Source organism: Rhinichthys klamathensis, unplaced genomic scaffold (assembly GCF_029890125.1).
Source record: "Rhinichthys klamathensis goyatoka isolate OS25496 unplaced genomic scaffold, OSU_Roscu_1.1 h1tg000228l_1, whole genome shotgun sequence".
NCBI lineage: Eukaryota > Metazoa > Chordata > Actinopteri > Cypriniformes > Leuciscidae > Rhinichthys > Rhinichthys klamathensis.
The window spans coordinates 736492-760013 of NW_026606752.1; the positions used below are offsets into that span (position 1 = coordinate 736492).

A 23522-nucleotide genomic window follows, 5' to 3' on the forward strand; every position below is an offset into this window, starting at 1 on the left:
TTTGCGGTCCATGGCATCTAAAAGATTGAAAACCCCTGCCGCAGGGTAAAGCTATTAGTCTAGGTAAAATCTGGCAACCCGAGATACTCATAGAGGAGGATGAGACACCGGATAGCTGCATTGAGTTAGTAGTAGTCGCAAGATCACGATTAGCACAGGATGGCTGGAAACGCATGGAGGTCAACGGTAAGGACTCTATTATATGACAAACCTCAGATTTTAGCAGCCCGTGTCTGCCTGATATGACTGTGTACTATGAATGCAAGTATATACTTAACGTACGCTGAAAAAAACAACAACGTTGCGTTGCATTAGAGATGCCACAGCGGCCCTGTACTGCATGCCCTTCACACAGGCACCTACACGTTTAACACATTTAACAGCTCCCAGGCAACTCATATACTAGTCTTTTAACACATATGAGTGATGTGTAAGAAGTTAAGAGAAGACGATGCGTTTTGAATCACGCCCGAGTCAAACGCCACAGATGTTCAACACCACTGCAGTCATCCCCCATCCACACATTATTGTGTTTAATAGCCCAAAGAGTAAATCAACTCAGATAGTAAGACAGCAAGGTCAGGTTGTGGTAATTGAAAACGACATTCTTGCCTTTTCAGCTCCTAAAACTTCTCGAGAGATGCGGCGTGCGGATAAGTGACGCGAGCGGGACTCCGGAAGTAAGACGCGCATCTCAGTTCAGTCAGTTAGCTTTAACGCGTTAGCTTGCAGTGGGTTATTATAGTCATTGAAGATGGCAAATCTGACGTGGACATTAAAATAGTCACGGTGAGATAGTTTATAAATGAGCTTAGCTGATTTACATCAGCAAGGAAATCCATTAACGCCAACCAACTAACAAACCACCAGCTAGTGGATGAAGGTCACCTCGACATGTTGGCTTCATGAATGCAGTAACAAGAGCTGACTGATGTCACGACTTCATTTATGAGTTTCCCTTATTAACTTAATGTTATAGATCTTCTAGAACATAAAATCATGGAGATAAGGACATGACAGACATGCAGAAGAACCGTTTAGTGTCCTTCAGAAAGACTGGTGTTTAACATACAATTATGGCTCCTAATGCAGTTTAGATTCATAGGCTGTTACTAATTTTAGAAGGATGAAATATAAAATAGCCGTGCATATGGTGGGAGACATTAGCTCTATGTATATCATTATATAATGAATCATTATTTCCACAGATGGCTCTAAATGTGTTCAAACTTAAGCCACATATTTAAAATGTATGAATGTTATTGCAAAATATGAAACGCATTATGGCATCTTCAAGAAAAAACAAGAATACTACTAACGTTCCTCAAAACTAACTACTTTTCGTACAAGGGTAAGAAGTCAAATGAGGTGGAAAAAACGTACTATTGTCTTAATTTTGAATCTCTAAGGCTATTGTTTATAATGAGCAATATTTGCATTTTGTAAGGGGGGTAGTTCAACCAAAAATTCTGTCATAAATTACTCACCCTCATGTTTACCAAACTCTTATGAATTTTGTTAATCTTCAAAACACAAATGAACACAGATAAAAGTTGAGCGATTTCTGTCCCTCCAAATGAAATGACATTCATTAATTTTTGAGTGCCATTCTGAATTAAAAATCATTTTGATATTTTTTTTTGTGGGAAATGTCCAAAAACCTTTTGGTTCACTGTTATGGCATCACTCTCTCACAGTACACTCCTTTCTCAAAAATAATAATAATAATAATTCCTAGTAATGTCCCCATCAGATATGCTGTCTTTTTTTGAGGGGTTTGCTTTAAAAAAAAAACAACAACAACAACTTGTCATTTGTGTTTGATCATCAGTGACCAGTAGCGTTAAAGTTTTAGGCTGATTTAAACTGAATGTTTATACTTGAAGTGTTGACCATGCAGATTTGTGAAACTACATCCCTCAGGGATGAGTAATATAACACCTAATAATTGGCAAAGATTTGCATTGGTTTAATCTTCTGGCTTTCAGGATGGTCCCTGGTGTAATTCACCTTCTACATGCTTGTCGCCTTAATTGGACTTGCTGCATTTTCTGTTCAACAAAACACTTAAAGTTTGCATGCAGAGTTAATGGGATCAGATTAAGTCTGGCTCAGTCTAATTAACTGCTAAAGCTACTGTGAGCGGCAGTGAAGATCAGCCATAGTGGCAGTCGCATTAAACGCAGCGCTTTTTAAAAACGCATGTTTGGGCTTTGTGTAGTAGTGTCAGCTTGATTGATCTTCCAGTGTTATTGATCTGTTTGTACCTTTGAAATCGCCTCTGCAGGTGTCCCGTGTAATAGGAGCCATAAAGACTCAGGCCCCACAGCCCAGAACCTTCTCTAGAGGGGTAAGTTGAATTTAACTCCCACTGCTGTACCATAATTTGTGATGACACAGTTACAAATTAACTCAACTATATGGATAACACTAACAAATCTATAGTATTTTTGAAGATGTACCATGTTTTTGTTTTTATTTTTTACATGTACCATGGTAATTCCAATGGTATTAAAGGGATAGTTCACCCAAGAATGAAAATTCTGGCATCTTTTACTCACCCTCAAGTTGTTCCAAAACCTGTATGATTTTTTTTTTCTGCTGAACACAAAGAAAGATATTTTGAAGAATATGGGTAATCAAACAGTTGTGGGGCACCGTTGACTTTCATAGTATGGAGAGAGAAAAAATACTATGGAAGTCAAAATGTTCTTCAAGTAACGCTAATAGAATATTCTGTCAAAGTTATCTAGTCTTTTATAATGTTCTCAAAATGTTAGTCAAACGTCATTTATACATCGTCTATGGAGTTCTTTTCTGAAACGTTTTACTACTACGTATTTCAGAATATTAGGAGAACATTTAAAAGTAACATTTCAATAATGTTTGAAGAATGATAATGGAATGTCTCTCGAAGAAAGAAAAAAACGCTTTAAAACATTTTCTAAAAAAATTATGTTTTTATATTCAGAAATAACATTCTTAGAACATATTTTTCTTAGCTGGGAATGATGCATATGAATGTAGTTTGTGGTCCAGTTTGGTTGGTATAATGTACATGCTCACTTTTCTTTAACATTAACAGAATTTCAAAACTTAATGGAATTTAAGTACATCAATTGCCCCAAACCATTTTTTAAAATAAGTTTTAATATGTTAAAACTATTAGGAAAATGGAATTTGATATCAGAAATTTAGTCAATTATATATAGTGACCTTAAGAATAGAAATATGCACACTTTGACAAGTAAAATGTTCTAAATAATCATCAATATAATAAAAGGGATGGTAAATGGTCAGTTTTACATATCCAAAAGGCAAGTACTTGGAGAAGCTTAATGTTCAGCTTTGGGGTAAGCATGAATCATAAAAGAAGTCTCAAACATTAATTTTACAGCCTGCAGAAAATATGTAGTTGTGCAAGTTACACACAAAGGCGTTGGCTTTTTGGCACTAGCAACCGTACTCAAAACATATGCTGCAAAATAAGTTATTAAAAAGTTGTTCTGGAGACATTAGTTCTTGGAGCCTGCAGTTCAAACTTGATGAACTTTATTGCTTTTGTAGTGAAATCCTCAAATATATGTAGAAGCCTCAGAAAAATAATGCCAGATTGTGATACTTGTGAATAATTTTTCCAATTTCCGATTATTTTATTTATTTATTTTTGTGCTTTATTCTGACAGATTCAAACTGTAACGTTAATTCCCGGAGATGGAATCGGTCCAGAGATCTCCACTGCAGTAATGAAGATATTTGAAGCAGCAAAGGTACGGATCTGTTGTTTTACTCTTCGGGAATTCAGCTTAGGCTGCAAGTTGCAACAAGTGCATTGAGCGACTATTATACTTTTAACCCCTTTTGTGCACTGCTGTCAGTCTTCGAAGAGAATTCAGCACATTTGTGTAAATATTTGCCCACAACTTGAATAGTGCAGTTGTATTTAAAGTCACCATGAATTAAAAGGAATAATTCTTAATGGAATATTGTAGGATTTATTTTAAATGATTTATCCGTGCACATCAATATATTTTTTTTATTCGTGTGCCCTTGTAATCTTTAAAGGGTTAGTTCACCCAAAAATGTAAATTCTGTCAGTATTTACTCACCCTCATGTTGTTCCAACCCCGTAAGACTTTCGTTCATCTTCGGAACACAAATTAAGATATTTTTGATTAAATCTGAGAGCTGGATCACTCCTCCATAGGCTTCTTAAGGGATCGAAACTGGCCGGCCCAAAAGTTATGAAAGACATCGTTAAAATAGTCCGAGTGACTACAGTGGCTCAATCTTAATTTTATCAAGCGACGAGAATACTTTTTGTGCGCAAAAAAACAAACAAAAATAACGACTTTATTCAACTAATCATTTCCTTCTCTGTACGGCCGTGATATTTCACGCAGTGAAACTACGCAAAGCTTCTAGGTTGTACGTCATGCATCACACACATGACCAGCGTCGGCCAATAGTGAGCCTGCGTGTGACGTGCAACCTAGAAGCTTTACGCAATATCACTACGTGAAATATCACGGCTCACAGAGAAGGAAATGATTAGTTGAATAAAGTCGTTATTTTTGTTTGTTTTTTGCACACAAAAAGTATTCTCGTCGCTTGATAAACTTAAGGTTGAGCCACTGTAGTCACTTGGACTATTTTAACGATGTCTTTCATAACTTTTGGGCCGGTCAGTTTCGATCCCTTAAGAAGCCTATGGAGGAGTGATCCAGCTCTCAGATTTAATCAATTATCTTAATTTGTGTTCCGAAGATGAACGAAGGTCTTACGGGGTTGGAACAACATGAGGGTGAGTAATTACTGACAGAATTTTCATTTTTGGGTGAACTAACCCTTTAACCAAAATACCTTCCCCTCCCTCTTGCAGCGACATCTAGTCTCGTCAAATCAAGTCACCTTTATTTATATAGCGCTTTTTACCATACAGATTGTACAGTGATAACAGGGAAATAATGCAACAAGTTTGTTTCGGCTGTAAAGCAGCTCTTGAATAAAAGAGTGTCATAGTCCAGCTTAAGGAAGTTCAGTGATGGTTCATTTTTGTTATAAAGAAGTTATTAATTTAGTCCATTTATATATACAGCAGCTCTGGAGAAAATAGTGATGTCATCGACACATCCATCCAGCTCAGTTCAGTTCTGATACAATGGTGTCAATGCAGGCAGATCAATAATATTGTTGAATATTAAGTGTCCAGTGTAACAGAATGAAGAAAAAAACCTTGGGAGAAACAAGGTTCAGTCGGGGGAGAGGCAGTTCTCCTCTGGCCAACGAACGAACAGTGTATGATTATGATTATGATTATGATTCAGGCAGCATTATAGGTCAGAACAGAAGTCAGGTTGGATCTGAACATTCAGGGCTGCGTTGTGGTCGAGTCTAGGCACAGGTCCATAATCTGATTTGCCAGGTTAAAGAGATGTGCTTTTAGTCTAGATTTAAACTGAAAGTTTAAGTGTGTCTGAGGGCAGGACAAGCTGTCACTCGCATGAGATCGACCAATAGCAAACCAGAACCATCCAATCAATTCCCGATGGACAAAATCAAATTTTCTTTTTCGAGAAGCCATTTCACTTGGATATGTCGCAATAGGGAAGAAAAGACTATCGCAATTTTAGTTTCATGCCAACTTTAAAGCTACATTGTCACCTGTTTTTCTCAATCAGGCCCCTATTCAGTGGGAAGAGAGGAACGTCACCGCCATCCAAGGTCCTGGAGGCAAATGGATGATCCCTTCTGAGGCTAAAGAGTCGATGGACAAAAACAAAATTGGGTTAAAAGGTAAACTTGTCGACTCTCTCACTTCAGTCGAATCATTATAGTGTTAACGAAACTCACACAGTCAATTTCGATTATATTTCAGGCCCCCTGAAAACGCCCATTGCTGCAGGACACCCGTCCATGAACCTGCTGCTAAGGAAGACCTTCGACCTGTATGCCAATGTGCGTCCTTGTGTGTCCATCGAGGGCTATAAGACGCCTTACACCGATGTGGATCTGGTCACCATTAGAGAAAACACAGAAGGAGAGTACAGTGGGATTGAACACGTGGTATGTATGTGTGCCCGTCTGTATTTCAAACTATTACAGTAACCCAACCAAAACAGAGCTAGTTGTTCTTATTCTTTTGATTTCTGCTGCAGAGATCTGCAGTTGCAGGAAAAAGTATGTGAATACTTGGACATTTTACATGGATTTATGTATTAATTGAATTGATTAATTTGGATCTGACCTTTTAAATAAGTCACGCCAATAGACATTATCTGCGTCCGAATTTGCATACTATATAGTAGGTACTACATTTGGTTTTGAAACTTGCTTCATGACCGTTGAAGTACGTTCTATATAGTGTGAATGAAATTCAGAGGCACTACACCCGTCATGTCATGTGACCTACGGTGTCAATTGCATCGCTTCACTGCCATTCACAAATCCTCTCCCGTGGCCTCATGGGATAGTAAAGTGTCCATTGAATGCACTTTTCAGAATCTAGAAGTAGTTAGGACTGGTTCACACGCAACACGTTTTTGAGACTCAGATCAGTGCAATGAAAAAAAAAAAACCCCGCAAAGGTCTAGAGATGTTTTTTTTTTTTTTAAGTTGAACTTTTAACTTGAGGGCCACATTTTTAGAACTTCGCATCATGCGCAAAAGACGCGAGCGCAATGGTCACTAGTGAATGTTCACTTTGAAAAACAATGGAAAAGCAGCGTAGTGGAATGGAAACATTCGCTCTGTGTAAACGGTATTTTTCGCCTACTGTTTTGTGAATACTTTGAATTCGGACATACTAGTTGGCTCACATACTGTTCTTTTGCCTACTATGTAGTATGGAATTAGGCATATTTGGACGCAGTGATTATTATTTTTTTGGACCATTCATCATTACTAAGTATTCCGCAGTTTTCCTGATATTTGGTGTGAATCGCTGTCTTAAGGTCACGCCAAAGCATCTCAGTCAGGTTGACATCTCAGGATATGGGTTCATGTACTTTTTCCTGCAACTGTATATATATATATTTATACCCCTTTAGTTCTTTAGGCCTAGTATACAACAATAGGATGACATTTGACCTTTGAGGTCCTGATTGGCTCCCTTCACAAATGTCAAAGGTCATACTATTGTCATCTAATGCTATCTTAACCAGTTTTTCACGCAGTGCTAGCGGGAATTCAGTGGGCAAAGCTCATATTTCAGTGCTGTTTATTCTTTAGGTAGGTGCCACATGGTTGCTATAAATCAGTTGTCTCTGGTCCCACTCCATAGTGTGTCAAAGCGTTACGTGAAATGACCTTCAGGTCGTCACATTCCATTCATCTTCCCTTTGTCTGTTCACGTTATTCAATGTTTAAACATGTACACTACCATTCAAGAGTTTGGGGTCAGTACAATTTTTCTTTTGGATGAAATAAATAGATTTATTTTGTAAGGATGAATTAAAATTAATTTGATCAAAAGTGATTGTAAATACTTTAATAATTAAACTTTCTGTTCATTAAATAATCCTGAAAAAAATATATCATGGTTTACACTAAAATATTAAAGGGATAGTTCACCCTAAAATGAAAATGAGGTCGTCATGTACACACCCTGGTATTGTTCTAATGCCCATCTTTATTTTATGAACCACAAAAGGAGAGAACCCCCCCCCCCCCCCAAAAAAAAAACTCGTCCATATAATGGCAGTGAACAGCGAGCAGCATCAAGCTTTTTAAAAGACGCAAAAATATCACTGAATAATCCCAAGCGTCACGTGCCGTATGTTTGTTTGGTTTGCACACACCCTTTTTATTATAGGGTGAACTATCTGTTTCATCAGCAATAATCAGCATATTAGAATAATTTCTGAAAGATCATGTGACTGAAGACTGGAGTAATGATGCTGAAAATTCAGCTTTGATCACCGGAATAAATTACATTTTTTAAAATATTCAAATACAAACAGTTATTTTTCAATTTAAATATTTCACAATATGACTTTTTTACTGAATTTTTGATCAAATAAATGCAGACTTGAGCATAAGAGACTTCTTTCAAAAACATAAAAAGCACCAACCCCAAACATTTGAACAGTAGTCTAAATTATAAAAAAATTATAGATCAAGTCCGATGAATGAAACTTATCTTTGTATAGCAGTACACCAATAGTTTGTTTAGCAGTCATCATATCTTGCCCCTTTGTATGAACTAACCTGACTCTGTTTTTTAAAACCTAAACTTGGTTTTGTCAAGATAAAGTGGTTTGAACAAAATCAGTTGTGGTTACCACAATATTAAACGTGTTCTATTTTCACCTGAATCAGATTGTGGATGGAGTTGTGCAGAGTATTAAACTGATCACGGAGGATGCCAGCAGACGCATCGCTGAGTATGCATTTGAGTACGCCAGAAATAACCAAAGAGCCAGCGTCACGGCTGTTCACAAAGCCAACATCATGTGAGTTTCACCTTGACTAGAAATTTCACTTTGTAGCTATGACAAATTACTATATAACAGGAGTTTTTTTTACTGGTAACAAATGTCTTATTGGATGTAAAATAATTTGAATATATAAAGATGCTGAATTGAGTGATGTCTTCTAGGCGAATGTCTGACGGTCTGTTTCTGCGGAAGTGCAGAGAGGTTGCTGAGAATTTCAAGGATGTGAAATTCACAGAGATGTATCTGGATACAGTCTGTCTCAATGTATGTATACAAGACAACTTCTTTCATTAGGCCTTTTCTACTCATCTTGCAACTCTGAAATGCTTTTGTTGTGCTTTTTTTAATATATATATATATATATATATAAGGGGTGTAATGGTTCTCGGTAAAATAAAATCGAACCACACTGTTCGGCACGCACTTGTACCGCGGTTCATCTTAAATCTGACGACGCATCTATAATATGGTTTATTGAAAATAACAAGGTGTAAAACAGACAGACAAAGTTCTGTTAATGCATGTTTCTATCGATGGATACTGGGTTCCCAATACATTACAACAGCGATATCCCAAAAAAAAAAAAAACTGTTGACAAAACTTTGGGCCTGTTTAGATCTGATCACTTCTTGCATTTTACATTTTTCATATTTTCAACATATGACGCAAGTTGTTTTGGCAACATTTCTCATTTCATTCAATTTAAGTTTTTCAAGTATAAGTTTTTCATCTAATATTAAAATGGGAACGTTTTTCAAGTTTAAAGGTGCTGTATGTAAGTTTTTGACTGTACTAAAGCTTAAAAATACCATCTGCTACAGCCAGTTATTCTACTTTGAAATGTGCGTTCCATGTCGGAATGTCTGTTTTCGTTTTGGTCTGTGCCATACCGCACGTTGCCAATTTACCCAATAGTATTTCGCCACCACAGGTTGCCAGTTGGAAGCATATTACAGCCATGGAAGCCAGCGAACAAACTGGGTCAGAGATCGCAGATTCTTTATTCTTTATTTTCATCAAATCATTAAGATTTTTGCATTGTGATTATTCACTAGATGGTGCAAGATCCCTCTCAGTTTGATGTGCTGGTAATGCCTAATCTATATGGCGACATCTTGAGGTGAGTCGGTGTAAAGCATCATATAATAATATTAAACGTGATATGATTCTCTTTAGACTGCAACTCTCACCAGCCTTTGGTTTGTCTTTCAGTGATCTGTGTGCTGGATTGATTGGAGGCCTTGGAGTCACTCCCAGCGGGAACATCGGAGCCAATGGTGTTGCCATATTTGAATCGGTATGTGTTGGATGCTGCAATAGCTTTACAATGGAGTGATCAATTAGTATCATTCCATTTATCATAATTCTTGTTTTTTGTGTGTGTTAGGTACACGGAACTGCCCCTGATATCGCAGGCAAAGATCTGGCAAACCCTACCGCCCTTTTGCTGAGTGCCGTCATGATGCTGCGTCACATGGGACTGCACGGTTACGCTAAAAAGATTGAGACCTCCTGCTACGACACCATACGGGACAAAAAGGTAGGATCAATTATTAGTGATCTTTGGGTATGATATGAATATGAATTTCCACCATCAAGACAGATCTTGATACTTACATCTGTGACCTGTTTTTATGTATTCCAGCTTCTGACCAAAGACCTTGGCGGAAACTCCAAGTGCTCAGAGTTCACCGATGACATCTGCCGAAGAGTTAAGGACATGGAATGAGGCGTTTCTAAATGTCTATGTTTGGATCTCATGCCTAAAGAACTGAGAGTTAAAAAACATGAAATTAATCTTCGTATCATTCTGATGTCTCCGCACAATTCTACTAAGTGTCAGCATTTTTGTTTCTCCAGAACCGCAAAGCACTGTCTTAAATTCTTGTTCTACGGTGACTGTATTTGTGAGCTGTTTTAATCTGTCAAAAAGGAACTACATAATCTAAGATAAACCGTATTTATTGACTGGACATTTTCTCTGGTTAAATATTGACAACTTGCCTTTCTGTCACATGACAGGAATACTCTTGTCCAAGTATTAGGGGCTGAAATACATACGTTTTTTTCTCTTTAAAGTGTGTTAAATCCGTTAAAAAAAGAGTGAATAGATGTTTCAAATTTTTTTAGCTTGAGCTTTTACATCAGCTATGAACTTTGCATTATGGTTAACAATTGATATAGTTCAAACAGCTGTTGACCTTTGCAGTGTCAATTGTGAAATGACTGTACCATCAAGACATGACTGTGGTCGGAATATATACGTCTATTTTTTATGGGCAAATCAGCCTATGTCTTAATTTTTACAGAGCACATTTATACGATCATTATCACACTGGATAAAGATGAGACATTGCCATATACAGTATATCCACAAAGCAAGCAAGTTTTATTTTTAAGATCTGATCAAAACATACAGGAATATTAAACGTAATATAACATCAAACTAACACTGTAAGACAATTAACAGTATGTTTAAAAATAGTCATTAAAAAATAGGAGTAAATTATGTTGTTAAATAAATAAAAAAAACATGTTCCTGCAATCTGTCTTGGCAAAAAGCAACAGTATCTTTGATAGAGATACAGCCAGTCTGGAGGTCTTCTATTCTCTGTAAAAACTCTGTATTTCACTGTGATACTTCTGCAACACCACTGGGCGACGTAGTTTCATTGTAGGGCCTGAAAAAAAAAGTATATTCTATTATCTTTTGGAATGAACAGTCGTGCAGGTTCAATACAAGTTAAGATCCAGATCAAGGGCGTAGATTTGGTTTGAACATTGGGGGGGTTGTAATGTTTAATATAGTTAAAAAAAATTGTTCTCCATATTTTTCTTGTGATCATGGTATAAATATTGGGGGGGGTTATCTCCCCCCCAACCCCCCCATAAATTACACCCCTGATCCAGATACATTTCTCCACCCAGTTTATAAAGACAAGCAATGGACATCTATAGGGAGGTATTTCAGCACTCACCTAGTTCTCCTCCAACAATTGAGAAATCTTTCCCTAATATGGTCCACTTTTGTATGCGTTGTGCGTTTGAGGTTGCTTTTGAATTGACCTGTGCAATACCCTCTTCAATGGACTGGTACACTAGCTTGTCTTTTCCTCCAATGATGTCTGATACTTTTGTCGATCGGCTACCAAGTCGCTGACAGTATTCCACAGCCTCCAAGCTAAGAATGTCTGTAGACTCTGTGGTCTCTGGATTGATTGTGCACTATCCAAGGAAAGGAAGAACAGAATAACCTAAATGATTTAAGAGTTGTTGAAGCCAGAACTTTTCTTAAAGGATAGTTTACCTTTAGCGTTAGCAGCATGGACAGAAATTTCATTTTGTCTCCGATTAGCATAGCATTGCTGATGATTGGCAACTGCTGTTTTACTGCATCCTCTATGGGAAGTGGGGGAACGTTTTCTCCTCCGGCAGTGATAATGAGCTCTGAAAGGAAAGAGATTGAATGGAAATGACCTTTAAAGCTAACCTAAATCCAATTATACAGTACCATCAAAGCTAGTAAAATGTGTAGGGTTAAAAATAGCATCCTTTACCTTTTATTCTTCCGGCAATGTAAAGAAAGCCATCTTCATCTACCTTTCCCAAGTCTCCAGAGTGGAGCCATCCATCTTCATCCAAAGCCTCCTTTGTTTTATGCTCTAGGTTGAGGAAGCCCATGAAGACATTTCGGCCCCAAAAACACACTTCTCCAATTCCGTCAGCATCTATGTTTACTAGTTTGTATCTGCAGCCTGGAACCACCTTACCACAGCTAGAAGAGTTCAAGGAAACGTTACACAGTGAACTTGATTATTGACCTTCAAGTTAAAATTATTCAACCTGTAAATTGAGGTAAGAGGGCTTGCCTTAAAAAGCGGAACACTTTCGGTCCAGACATAAAGTGGGGTCCTGAGCTTTCACTCATCCCGTAAGCTTCATACAGTCGAATGTTGAGACCGAGGAAGAACTGAAGGGTTTCGCTTCCAATAGGCGCAGCTCCCGAAAAGAATTTCACACAACTGGAGAAGCCCAGCTCGGCACGAAGCTTTTGTAAGACCAAGCTGTCAGCAAGAGTGAAGAGGAATGACTTCTCCTCATCCCTGATTTGAAGACAATGAGCATAAAAACATAAAGGTCCAAATAACATGAATGTAACATACAGAGAATGATATACAGTACTTTAAAATGATTTATGTACTTGGTAAGCCTTTTATTAGCCTCCAGACTAACAGACATGGCCCATGTCACCAGTTTCCTTTTCATGTATCCACACTGTGATATGCCTTCTTTTATCTTTTCCATAATTTTCTCCCAAACACGAGGGACGCCCATGTGGGCCGTAGGGTTTACCTCTCGAAGGGTGTCTACCAAACTCCCCTAAAAGGGAAGATAAAACAAGTGAGCAATGTAGAATAGACTTCAATACTTTATTTGACCGTGTGGCAGTAGTCCAGTCTCAAGTCCAAGACCATATTTTCATGACGGACTCGGCCTTCACTTGGACTCAACCCTCTTCAGGTGTCTGTCTTGACCTGGGGCCAGTTGCATAAGCTTAGCCACTATGTTAAGACTGTCTTAAGAACTCATTTGTCCAACTAGAAATTAATCAAGAGGTAATCAGTCTTACTTTTCTGATTCAAATTTGACAGATCTACCTTTTTACCAGTCTTGAAGAAAACAAAAATTAACGACTAAATTTCAAGACTAGTCTAAGCAGTTTATGCAACCGGCCCCTGGACTCGACCTACTCAGGTCTTGACCTGGACTCGAATGAGCTGGTCTAAATTACAACACAAGTTACAGGATCTAAAGCAAAAGTTCCACCTTCCAGTAGAGTGTGCAAAATGAATAGAAACTTCAGGGTAGGCGTGCTGGATCTAAACTCTGCAGGAAGGTGGCCCTCCAGGAGCAGTACTGGACACCCCAATCTAAAGCTAATCAAGAGTCCTGTTTTTGAGCAATTACCTTTAGAGCATCTGGCTGAGCAAAGAAAACCTGCTCCCCCCACTGGATCCCTGTCCAGAGATCGTAGATTTGGGCAGCAATATGGCTGAGAGGAAGGTAGCTGACCAGAGACTCTTGCCTTATTTCAGCTGACTCCATATCTCCAGCCCTGCTTGCATGATGGGCTGTCCATGTGATCTATCGGAGTCCAGAATTCAAAATTGTCAGTAATCTACAACACAACATTGCCACTATATTGTGAATGTTATTTTTTTCATAGCTGCTTACGTTGTCATGGCTTAACATCACTCCTTTGGGTGATCCGGTTGTTCCAGATGTGTAAATAAGTACGCAGCACTGATTGGCTTTCTGGTTACTGATGACTTCATCTAGTTCTTGATCAGAGATTTCCAGTCCTAGTCCCATGAACTCTTCCCACTGTCCAAAGACAAGCAGTCACCGTAAGTCTTTGGTTAAAAAAATGTCAACTCAGACAGGTCTCTGTTTATCCAACACTCACCGAATAGAGATTGGGCATCTTCTCCTTCAAAGATCCAGAATACTGTACTATGGCTTTTAAGTGTGGCAGCTTATCCCTTACCTAACAATAAAAACAGGAGTATTAATCAGTTTGGTCATTGATTATGAGAAGGTCCAGGTTGAGAAAATAAAGTACATCAAATTTTACCTGTAAAATCTTATCCAGCTGCTTTTGATTTTCCACAACAATGACATTGGCTCTTGAGTCATTAGCGACATAGAGGCAGGCATCTGGTGAGTTTGTGGTATAGATCCCTGCCATTATGCCCCTAACATAAACAAAGAATATAGATGTGAGGGCAGGGATTCTAGCCCTAATATTGCTATTTATTTAGTTTGCTTCAGTTTGAATTTGATATTTATAGGCCCATGTAAGAGCTTGGCCAATGTGTAAATGGGCTTTTCATCCTTTATGTTGATAAGACAACCAAGGGTCATTTTTAATAATCTTGGGTTATCTTGTTCCATGTTTCACAAGAAGTACATTTACATGCAATTTTAGATATCAGTCAGACTAAGGCTGCATCCGAAAGCTTAGGCAGTTGACTTGTTTCCTTGCTGCCCTATCAGGCAATGACTTTGCAGGCAGCGTTTGCGCACAAAGGTACCTCACGTAACTGATTTCGGACCGACTTCAGAGGCAGCATAACGCTTTAATGATCCACAACAAAATAGAGAGAGCTTTGGTAAAGGCTAAGTGAATATTTAATTACTACAATACTGATTTCTCGCTACAAATGACATCAAAAGTGAAAAAGATTGGCCAAAAACCTATTTACTCATCTAACCACCAACCGCAACTTTCAGAATCGATCTTTATTTTTTAGCTTAAAGGGTTAGTTCACCCAAAAATTAAAATTCTTTCATCATTTACTCGTGTCGTTCCAAACCCGTAAGACTTTCGTTCATCTTCGGAACACAAATAAAGATATTTTTTATAATAATTGTTTGATGATAAAGTTCATAAAGAGATCGTAAAAATAATCCATATGAATTGAGCTGTTTAGTCCAAATTTTCTGAAGAGACATGATCGCTTTATATGATGAACAGATTTAATTTAGCCTTGCATTTAGGCCTCAACCTTGCATGCTTGACGCACAAGAACAAACCTCATTGGTTCTCGCACGCAAGCAAGCATTTTTGAGCTTCTGTTTACCATAACTGATGTGTGCGTTGATGAATTTAAAGCGATCGTGTCTCTTCGGAAAAGGACTAAACCACTCAATTCATATGAATTAGTTTTACGATCTCTTTATTAACTTTTTGAACTGTCCAAAGTGGTAGTTGTGTAGACTGTCAATGGAGGGACAGAAATCTGTCAGGTTCCATTTAAAATGTCTTTATTTGTGTTCTGAAGATGAATGAAAGTCTTACGGGTTTGAAACGACATGAGGGTGAGTAAATACTGAACTTATTTTAATTTTGAAGTGAACTATCCCTTTAACTGTCACAGAATGGAATGCACAGGATGGTGGGATATCATAGGCAGTGAAGGATACGTCTATGCTGCCTTTAAAATTCGATCAGATAAAGGCATCTCAAGAGACAGGAAGTGAAGCTAACATTGGATTCGGACGTGCCTTGATGCCTTCTTACCTTGGAATGCATCCTCCTAAGGCAGCATTTTTTAGCTTACGGGATGCAGCCAAAAACGAAATAATTTCAAAATCATTACTTTTTAAAATGCCATGTTAACACTTTAGTTAGCTGGTTTTTGTGAATTTGGACTAACAGACCTAGATAATGAAATTGTAGCTTGGCTTGTATACAATTGTATAATCGTGAAACAGCTGTCCTTTGAATTGTGCCCATGACACAAAAGACAAAAGGTGATGCACAGCATGTATTTAATTATTTAAATATTTGATTTAAGCATTGTGTCATGTATACTTGGACAGAGAAAGTAACACTGTAGATTGACTACGCAAAAAACAGCTGTACCTTGATTATGCACATATAAACATATAAGTATGACATTTTAGGCATAATGTAAACAACCTACAGGTATTTCTCACCCTGCAAACACAGTTCCAATAGCAGCGATAAACCACTCCGCAGAGTTAAATCCCAGGATGGCTACACTGTGGAACCGCTCCAGACCAAGCTAGGAGAATTGTCAAATATCACTGTATTAAATCTAATCCGTAAATTCCATGCATATGACTTATGAGAATGAGCTGTGCAAATAAACTTTGTAACATAAACATGAAATTAATGTTTAAAAATACGTTCCAAGATCACCTTTAGAAAGCTTTTGGCGGCCATTCGACTGAGGTGATAATATTCCGAAAAGGTCACTTTTTCCCATTCGTTTCCTCTTTTGGTTGCCAAAGCAGTCAGCTTCCCATACTTCTGAACTGAGTTGGTAAACATCTGATATACAGTGATGGGCTGTTCTGGGCAAAGTTCATCTATTCTCAGTTGAACTGATCCACTGGCTTCTGTAGTCCATAGGGATTGGGCTGGGGCCAATTCCACACCTGCCAGAACCTTCTCAATGCTCTTTTTCTCTGCTGCATTGAATAGGAGATAATCACAGTTCAATGACTAAAAATCTGATGATGTGAATGAATGGTCAGAACATAATCCTGATATCCAAACTCTGAATATGATAAACAAAAGAGTTACTCTACTTACACAATCCTTCGCCAACATCCTGCTCCAAAAGGTTTGTCATGGGCCCTAAAGGTGAACAGTCTGAGCTGAAATGCAGAGTGCTGGCCTGTTAGATAGCAGTGGACTCCCTGCGGACAGACCCAGCTCTTGCTGCCGTACCCATGAATCACATGGCGCAACTGCTCAACAGTATTGTAAGCCCCCACAATGATGGGTTTTGGTTACTAAGTCCTAAAGCCCCTGCAGCTTTGTTGGCAGACGGGAACTCACAAAATGTGTGAGAAACTAGTTCCCATCAGTCATAGAAACTTCTCTTTTCTTCACTACGTCAGTTCTTGATCTTGACGTAACAGCCACAAGTAAGAGGGCACATTAGGTTGCTTTAAAGCTGGCATCCCTGCAAAATGACCGGCTTGATGCTCTTTGTAAACGAGTGCTAGAACTGGCAGCTGGGCTGATTTCATTTCCGCTGCACTTTTTGATTTAGAGTGTTTGGTGAAAAGCACAAACACCAAGAGATTTTTCCAAGTAGTGTTCTGCCAAACTCTTTTTAAACAAGACATTTCGCATGTTATTCTTACCTATGGCAACTGTAACTGAAGATAACTTCACACAAATTCTAAAGAAACTAAGTGTCCCATTGTTAAAGGAATATTCAAATTTCGCTTCTTTAAAAAAAATCCGTAAACAATGGACAAATACATTGATATTTGATTAATTTTGATTCAAGTAAAATGATGAAGCCATCGCAGTGCAAGGTAATTCAACATATCTTATAACATTCATTCACATACCTGTTTCCAAGCTGGTTACTGGCGGGATCAGTTTGCTGGTGTGTTTGAGTGCTGGTGCTCATGCTGACTACAGGACTGGGATGAACTACTCAAAATCTCTCCGTTCTTGGCATAATGAGGACAGAATGAATAACTCCATGAGGCAGTGTCACAATTCTCCAAGGGAAAAACTTAAGCTAGGTGCTCATGCACATATGTTGAGTTTCTAGGAAATGTTTTGAAGTTCTTTGAAAGTTGGCAAAAGTCATGTTCAGTGTGAAATGTCTTTAGGTGAAAACACTTAATGCATATTAATGGGTTTTGGGGGCTTTTATATGCAAATGTCTTACAGTCCATTGAATTTTAATAAAACAGCCCACTCAACTGAGTTTATATTAAGTTATTCTAAGATATCTTAATCGAAATGAATTTACTATTACAAATGTGATATTGATTACATTTTTGTATTTCAATTTTTATTTTAGTTTCATCACCTTTAGGTGAAGAGAGAAAGAGTCATATTTTCTCTTCTGTGAATTTCTAATAGCCTAACACAAATATTTCCATGATAAGAAAAGGATAAATCGATCAAAAATCTAGTCAAGATAGAAATGTACTATTTTATTAATGTTAATGTGATTTTGAAAAACATTTTTTCAAGAAACATTTCTATTAAATAATGTCTATAAAATGTTGTGTGTTACCATCAAGGAAAGAGTAATGATATTTATTTTATTTACCCCTTGTGTTAATGTACACATCTTAATCTTTTTTTTTTTAAGTTTTAAATGATATTCTTCAAAGTAATGGTATTTTAAGTAAGTCGTACCACATGCCATTTTTAAACCTGAACTAATGTTTTCTTGTCATTAAAAAGTTAAAAATTAGACTTGCACGATGATCTTCAGAGGTTTTTGCTATAATATAATTTTCATGTTTTATGTTTGTTTTATGCATGCTGTATTTTTAAAATATTAATAAGCAGTGAAGCAGTTGTTAAAATTTTATTAAAATAAATAATTATTCTAACAATTATTATCATCATATTCTAAGAAATAAGAAATAATAATAACATTAAGGCAAACTATACTTAGTTTTTCTTTGCTTTGATTTTCTACTTTTAAATGAGGATTTTTTTCTTAAAGCTGCAGTCCGTAGCTTTTTTTTGGGTTCAAAAATGATCCAAAATACATATTTGAGAAAACCAGCCAGTGTTCAAAACTCTCTGCTTGCCTTAGCTCGATTCAAAGCGGGATAAGCTTGTAATAATGTTTTTAATTCCAGTGGTACTGGTGGATTTCCACGGGAGATTCGAGCATGTTTTTGCGTCATTACGTCACATCTGTACACACACATCTGTACACATAAAGAAGGAGTCTCGGCTATAAACTATATTGCGTGTGCATGTTGGAGGTGGAGATTTATAGCCTTGTCTCACAGCACTTGATATATTTAAACGTATTAATTTGATGGCGGATCCAGAAAGGTTCAAACAACAATCATCAGTGACAACTAGAGATTCACCCGCTGTAAAATGCAAAAGACTTCGTTTGGACTTTGGAGTGGCTACAGAAAAAAAGAGACTGCAACCGGACCCATGCGAAAACAAGGATAATATCGGAAGGACATTAGCCTACATGTAGTCACGCTTGCTTACGTTGTTAACATTAACAATTTGAGAACAAAGTATAATTTGCACGGTTTTGCGTGATATGATAACTTATAAGCGATTGTTAGATTTAATCAGCGTGATTTACTGCAATGTCAGAACCAGAACAAAAGTGGATGTTTCTTACTAGTTCAGATGACATTTTCCGGTGAAAATTCTTCTGCTGGTCATACGTCCAAACAGAATAATCTGTGATTCTGAATGCCAGTATCCACACCGACACGGTGACTGACAGCCTCACAGTCTCCTCAAACATTGTGTTCATCCGCGCTGTGCGGCGGTGTTGAAGTACAACTCACGTAAAGTTGATAATTCCGCGAATGACTGCAATAGCAGATTTCGAACAGAGATGGCGACAAAGAGGAAAAATGCCGGACTGCAGCTTTAAAGCTTTAAAACCCCCAGTGTTAAATGAACATCGCCAGTGCTAATTTAACACTGTGACATCAGGATCACTGATCCAGATAAACATTTATTTTTTACTTTGTATCCAATTATCTGTTTAATTGCATTGTTAATATATATTCTGAAAAGTATAGCAATATCCCCAAAAATTAGCGTTATGTTATTGATTATGGAGCTACAAGCATAATGAGAGGAGACCTATTAGGGTTATGTTAACCGACCAAAAGTCCACAGCTTGTCAAACCACATTGAATTTTGTATGAAGTTTAGCCTAATAAAAAACTTTTTTTTTTCTAACCGTGTTGGGATATGCAAAATTCATGCTATATGATATTCGTAACCATAAGCAGAAAAAGTAAATAGTAGGTTAACAATGATTTTAGTATTAGTGTTTTCTCTCAAGAAAGGAAAGTGTCTTACCTGTAATAAGGTTCACTTGCTGCACTGCAACACTTGGTGTTGAATAGCGCTGGTAAACTTTAGGACGCTTTTGTAGGGTTTATAGATTAAACATCCACTTTATCAAGCTCTCTGGTTTGTTCTCGTTCTGAGGTAGGCTACCTATCTTTTAGTAGTGAGGGAAACCGCTACAAATGATTCAGAGGGCGAGTCGATCCCAGTGATTCATACTGAACCACAAACCCATTTGACCTCATGTAAAAGAAACGAATCAAGAGAGTGAATAGTTTGCTAACCGGCCGTCACTGGCATGCATGTAGGCCTACATACATACAGTTATTTGTTTATTAGCTGAATGGAAAGAGTAGGGCCAAAATAGGTGAGGGCATTTGACCTTAACAATTACAGCTTATTAATTTGCCTTTTTTAGGGGTCAAAGAGCTTTCCTCTCGCTTGTAACGTAAAAGAGTCGACTTCTCGAAGCTTTCCAACACGGTGTAGCTATTGTGGCATCTGGTGGTCAAATATAGTCGCTGGTTTCACATCTTAAAACAAAACAAAGGAAAACATCAATTCATTTTAATCATGCCCTTGTTTTTTCACAAGCATCAAGCATATAGGCTTCATTATAGACATTGGTTTAAAATAATGTCTGCCCTCTAGAGTTTAAAAGTATAGTTTCAAAAATAAGGCTAATTATTTATTTAGATGTAGGCTAATGAATGCAATCTTCAGATAAGTATAGTAATTTAACCAACACTTATAATGTTCATTTACAAATAGGTAGGCAGCCTACTGTTCATACATTGCCTAATGCTTTTTTGATTTTTATTATTTTAAATCTATTAGTAAATGAATAACATTATCTAAGATTAATGGAATGGAAGATCTAAAGATCTAAGTATTATTAGGCTAATTGTTGTGTTATGTACTTTAGGAAGTCTTTGTCATAAGCTTTCACTGCACCAGATGTCATGTTTCACCAGTTGTCTTTAAATGACTCATTAAACCTGCTTTTAAACGACAACCCAGCCTGTGAGCATGTTATTATTGCTGGGTTCTACTTAAATATGAAAACTAGAGATTGTAAGCTTTCAAATGATATATAGTTTGTCAATATTACTTTAGGTTTTTACTTAGATATTATTGTTTTAAATATATAATGGCAAACGTCCCACCGGGATGGTGTTGACACCCATGAGTTTAGTATACCAAAAGTACAATTGCAGAGTATTTTTATTAAGCACATAAATATGTAAATGTATAGAATACTTAGCTCAAAAAAATCTATTTCAAATACATTTTCATAGATATTTTTGTTCACTAGGGGAGAACTTTATGTAGGACATGTTTTGTCCCTTAGTGATATGTTTGAGTTTTGATCACAGGATAGATTTTAATGTTTGAAATGGCGACTGTGCTTTGTGTGATGAAAAATGTGATCAAATCAATTTGATTCTACCTTTACCTGTGTGTGTGCGCGTGTTTAATATCTCTAACGGCCTTTAACATTAAAACACATAGGCTACAGGAACACTAAGTCCTGTATTTCTCGGCGATTATTTTTGTTGTTGAAAACTTCGGTAAAACTTAAGTATTAAGTATTAAACTTAAGTATTCCTGTGTCTGCTACATGTGATACAGAGGACAGAGCGCCTCTTTCCGCCTATTAAAGGGTTAGTTCACCCAAAAATGAAAATTATGTCATTAATGACTCATAACAAATAACACGTCAGCAGCGTCTTACGTCAATAGCGTCACTGAACGCGGATTGACAACAGAACCGGAAGACAATGCTGAATAAAGTCGTAGTTTTTGTTATTTTTGGACCAAAATGTATTTTCAATGCTACAAGATATTCTAACTAACCCACTGATGTCACATGGACTACTTTGATGATGTCTTTATTTCCTTTCTGGACAAGGACAGAATACCGTAAAAACATTTTGAATGGAGGGACAGAAAGCTCTCGGACTAAATCTAAAATATCTTAAACTGTGTTCCGAAGATGAACGGAGGTCTTACGGGCTTGGAACGGCATGAGGGTGAGTCATTAATGACATAATTTTCATTTTTGGGTGAACTAACCCTTTAACTACTCACTCCAAAAGTATGTAACACTTTTAATACATTCAACTGTGTATAGAACATTTAAACATTTTAAAGATCAAGTCAGGTGGTTTACGGGCTCTAACAGAAAATCTTTTCACATTTGGGGAAGAAGCAGTAGTAGAGTGGCTCAACAAGCTTGGTTACATGCTGGTCTAGAGCATTTGGTTCGATGTCATTGGATGTTAAAGGCTGTGTCCCTTAACATCCAGTGTTTGTGATGTACTGTTCTCTGCTGGCAGTGGTTCTGTGTTTTTTGTAATTTCTGGATGACAGTCTAACATTTGATCTGCATGTCTTGCAGCTTTGTGAACTGTCCACCTGAACCATGTACGACACTGGTCCTGACTGAGAAGAAACAATTCCCTTTTTTCCACTTCTCCTCTCCCCGTCGATAATCTCTGACGAGCACCGAATCACCCACATTGAAGTCTCTGTGTTTTGCATGGAGGGCACGGTAAGAACATTGAACTTTTTGTGTCTGCTCCACAGTCAGTTTCACACTTGGTTTCAGTAGATCCAGCCGTGTCCTCAATCTGCGATGGAAGAATAACATTTCTTTTGTTGTGCTGTGTGGTGAATTCACTGTAACTAGAAAGAGTCTAATCTCTGCTGTAATGGTACTGGTTCTTTGGATGCTTTCAGTTAATGTTTAAAAGTCTGAACGAAACGCTCAACCAGCCCGTTGGTGGTTGGGTGGAATGGTGCCGAACGCACGTGTTTAACACCATTTGTTTTCAGAAAACATCCAAACTCCTCTGAAGTTAATTGTGGCGGGCCATTGTAGCTAACTAGTGTTTCAGGTATACCGTAACGACTGAATAGACCACGCAGAACTTGAATCGTCTTGGAGGAAGTTGTCGAATCCATCACATGGACTTTGGCCATTTTGAGTGTTCGTCAACAACTACCTGAAACATTCGTCTTTCAAATGGACCAGCGAAATCGATGTGAATTCGCTGCCAATGAGCTTCTGGCCATGCCCAGGGATGTAGAGGTGAGAGAGAGACATGGAGATTTTTTATTTTGTTGACAGGACATGCAGGTCTTTGATTTTTCTACAATTTGAGAGTAAATATTTGGCCACCAGATGTAGCAACACAGTCTCACTCCCTACTCGTCAAATGTCTGACGCATGGTCAAGGACCCCTGGCGTCAAGTTTCAACGAAAAAGGTATACCCTTGATGTTGTTTTTCGACGCGGGGGTCCGTCAGATAGACATTCATGTTAATCCCTCATCGTCGAATATAGACGAAAGGAAATCAACTGTCCATCAACGGTGATGCCGACGCTGATGCCGTCACTTTATGCGACTATTGCAACCCAGTCTCACGGCAATTCGTGATATGGTCACGTAATTTAATCTATTGATTCGTGACACGGACACGTTTATTTCGTTATATCAGCACGTTTTTTAAACTAATGTATTTCAATGGGAATCATCTTTCGTGATCACAGCACGATTAATTCTGCCTGTCAGGCTGCAGCAGAGAAGCTGTTTAATCAACATTTATTCACGAGATCTGATCATGGTATGTATTTCTTTTAATGTTATTATTTCGGTCTTATTGCCAGGGAAGCTTGCTTTGCTGTTTATTGATATTTTTTAAATTATATTTTATCA

At 37.6% G+C, this 23522-nt stretch overlaps 2 protein-coding genes across 3 annotated transcripts; one reads left to right on the plus strand and one right to left on the minus strand.

Moving 5' to 3' along the window:
* Positions 1-60: 60 nt before the first annotated feature.
* Positions 61-10411, plus strand: idh3a (isocitrate dehydrogenase (NAD(+)) 3 catalytic subunit alpha). 2 transcript variants are annotated; one of them, XM_056264926.1, is made up of 12 exons: positions 114-186; positions 621-680; positions 2288-2350; positions 3687-3770; positions 5682-5796; positions 5879-6066; positions 8320-8453; positions 8600-8702; positions 9494-9558; positions 9651-9735; positions 9826-9978; positions 10084-10411. In XM_056264926.1, exons 1-12 carry the CDS (start codon positions 160-162, stop codon positions 10165-10167), a joined length of 1161 nt encoding a protein of 386 aa, XP_056120901.1. In that variant the 5' UTR covers positions 114-159; the 3' UTR covers positions 10168-10411. The 2 variants fall into 2 exon arrangements, with proteins under 2 accessions (XP_056120902.1, XP_056120901.1); XM_056264927.1 differs by lacking the exon at positions 621-680 and having other exon boundaries at positions 61-186.
* acsbg1 (acyl-CoA synthetase bubblegum family member 1) lies at positions 10385-19951 on the minus strand. Its single transcript, XM_056264930.1, has 15 exons — positions 19810-19951; positions 17337-17441; positions 16564-16628; positions 16168-16439; positions 15942-16030; positions 14074-14194; positions 13906-13986; positions 13674-13823; positions 13407-13583; positions 12640-12818; positions 12308-12541; positions 11996-12213; positions 11746-11885; positions 11417-11663; positions 10385-11119 (listed from the first exon to the last, which is right to left on the minus strand). The coding sequence occupies exons 2-15, from the start codon at positions 17396-17398 to the stop codon at positions 11043-11045; spliced, it is 2112 nt and encodes a 703-aa protein (XP_056120905.1). The 5' UTR covers positions 17399-17441; positions 19810-19951; the 3' UTR covers positions 10385-11042.
* Between the last annotated feature and the right edge of the window lie 3571 nt (positions 19952-23522).

Coding starts and splice junctions, on each gene's coding strand:
- idh3a (XM_056264926.1), top strand. CDS start 160: ATGGCTGGAAACGCATGGAGGTCAACG. Junction 2,351..3,686: donor CCAGAACCTTCTCTAGAGGG/GTAAGTTGAATT, acceptor TTATTCTGACAG/ATTCAAACTGTAACGTTAAT. Junction 8,703..9,493: donor TGGATACAGTCTGTCTCAAT/GTATGTATACAA, acceptor ATTATTCACTAG/ATGGTGCAAGATCCCTCTCA.
- acsbg1 (XM_056264930.1), bottom strand. CDS start 17,398: ATGAGCACCAGCACTCAAACACACCAGCAAACTGATCCCGCCAGTAAC. Junction 13,987..14,073: donor AGCTGGATAAGATTTTACAG/GTAAAATTTGAT, acceptor TTTTATTGTTAG/GTAAGGGATAAGCTGCCACA. Junction 12,542..12,639: donor GCTAATAAAAGGCTTACCAA/GTACATAAATCA, acceptor TCTTCAAATCAG/GGATGAGGAGAAGTCATTCC.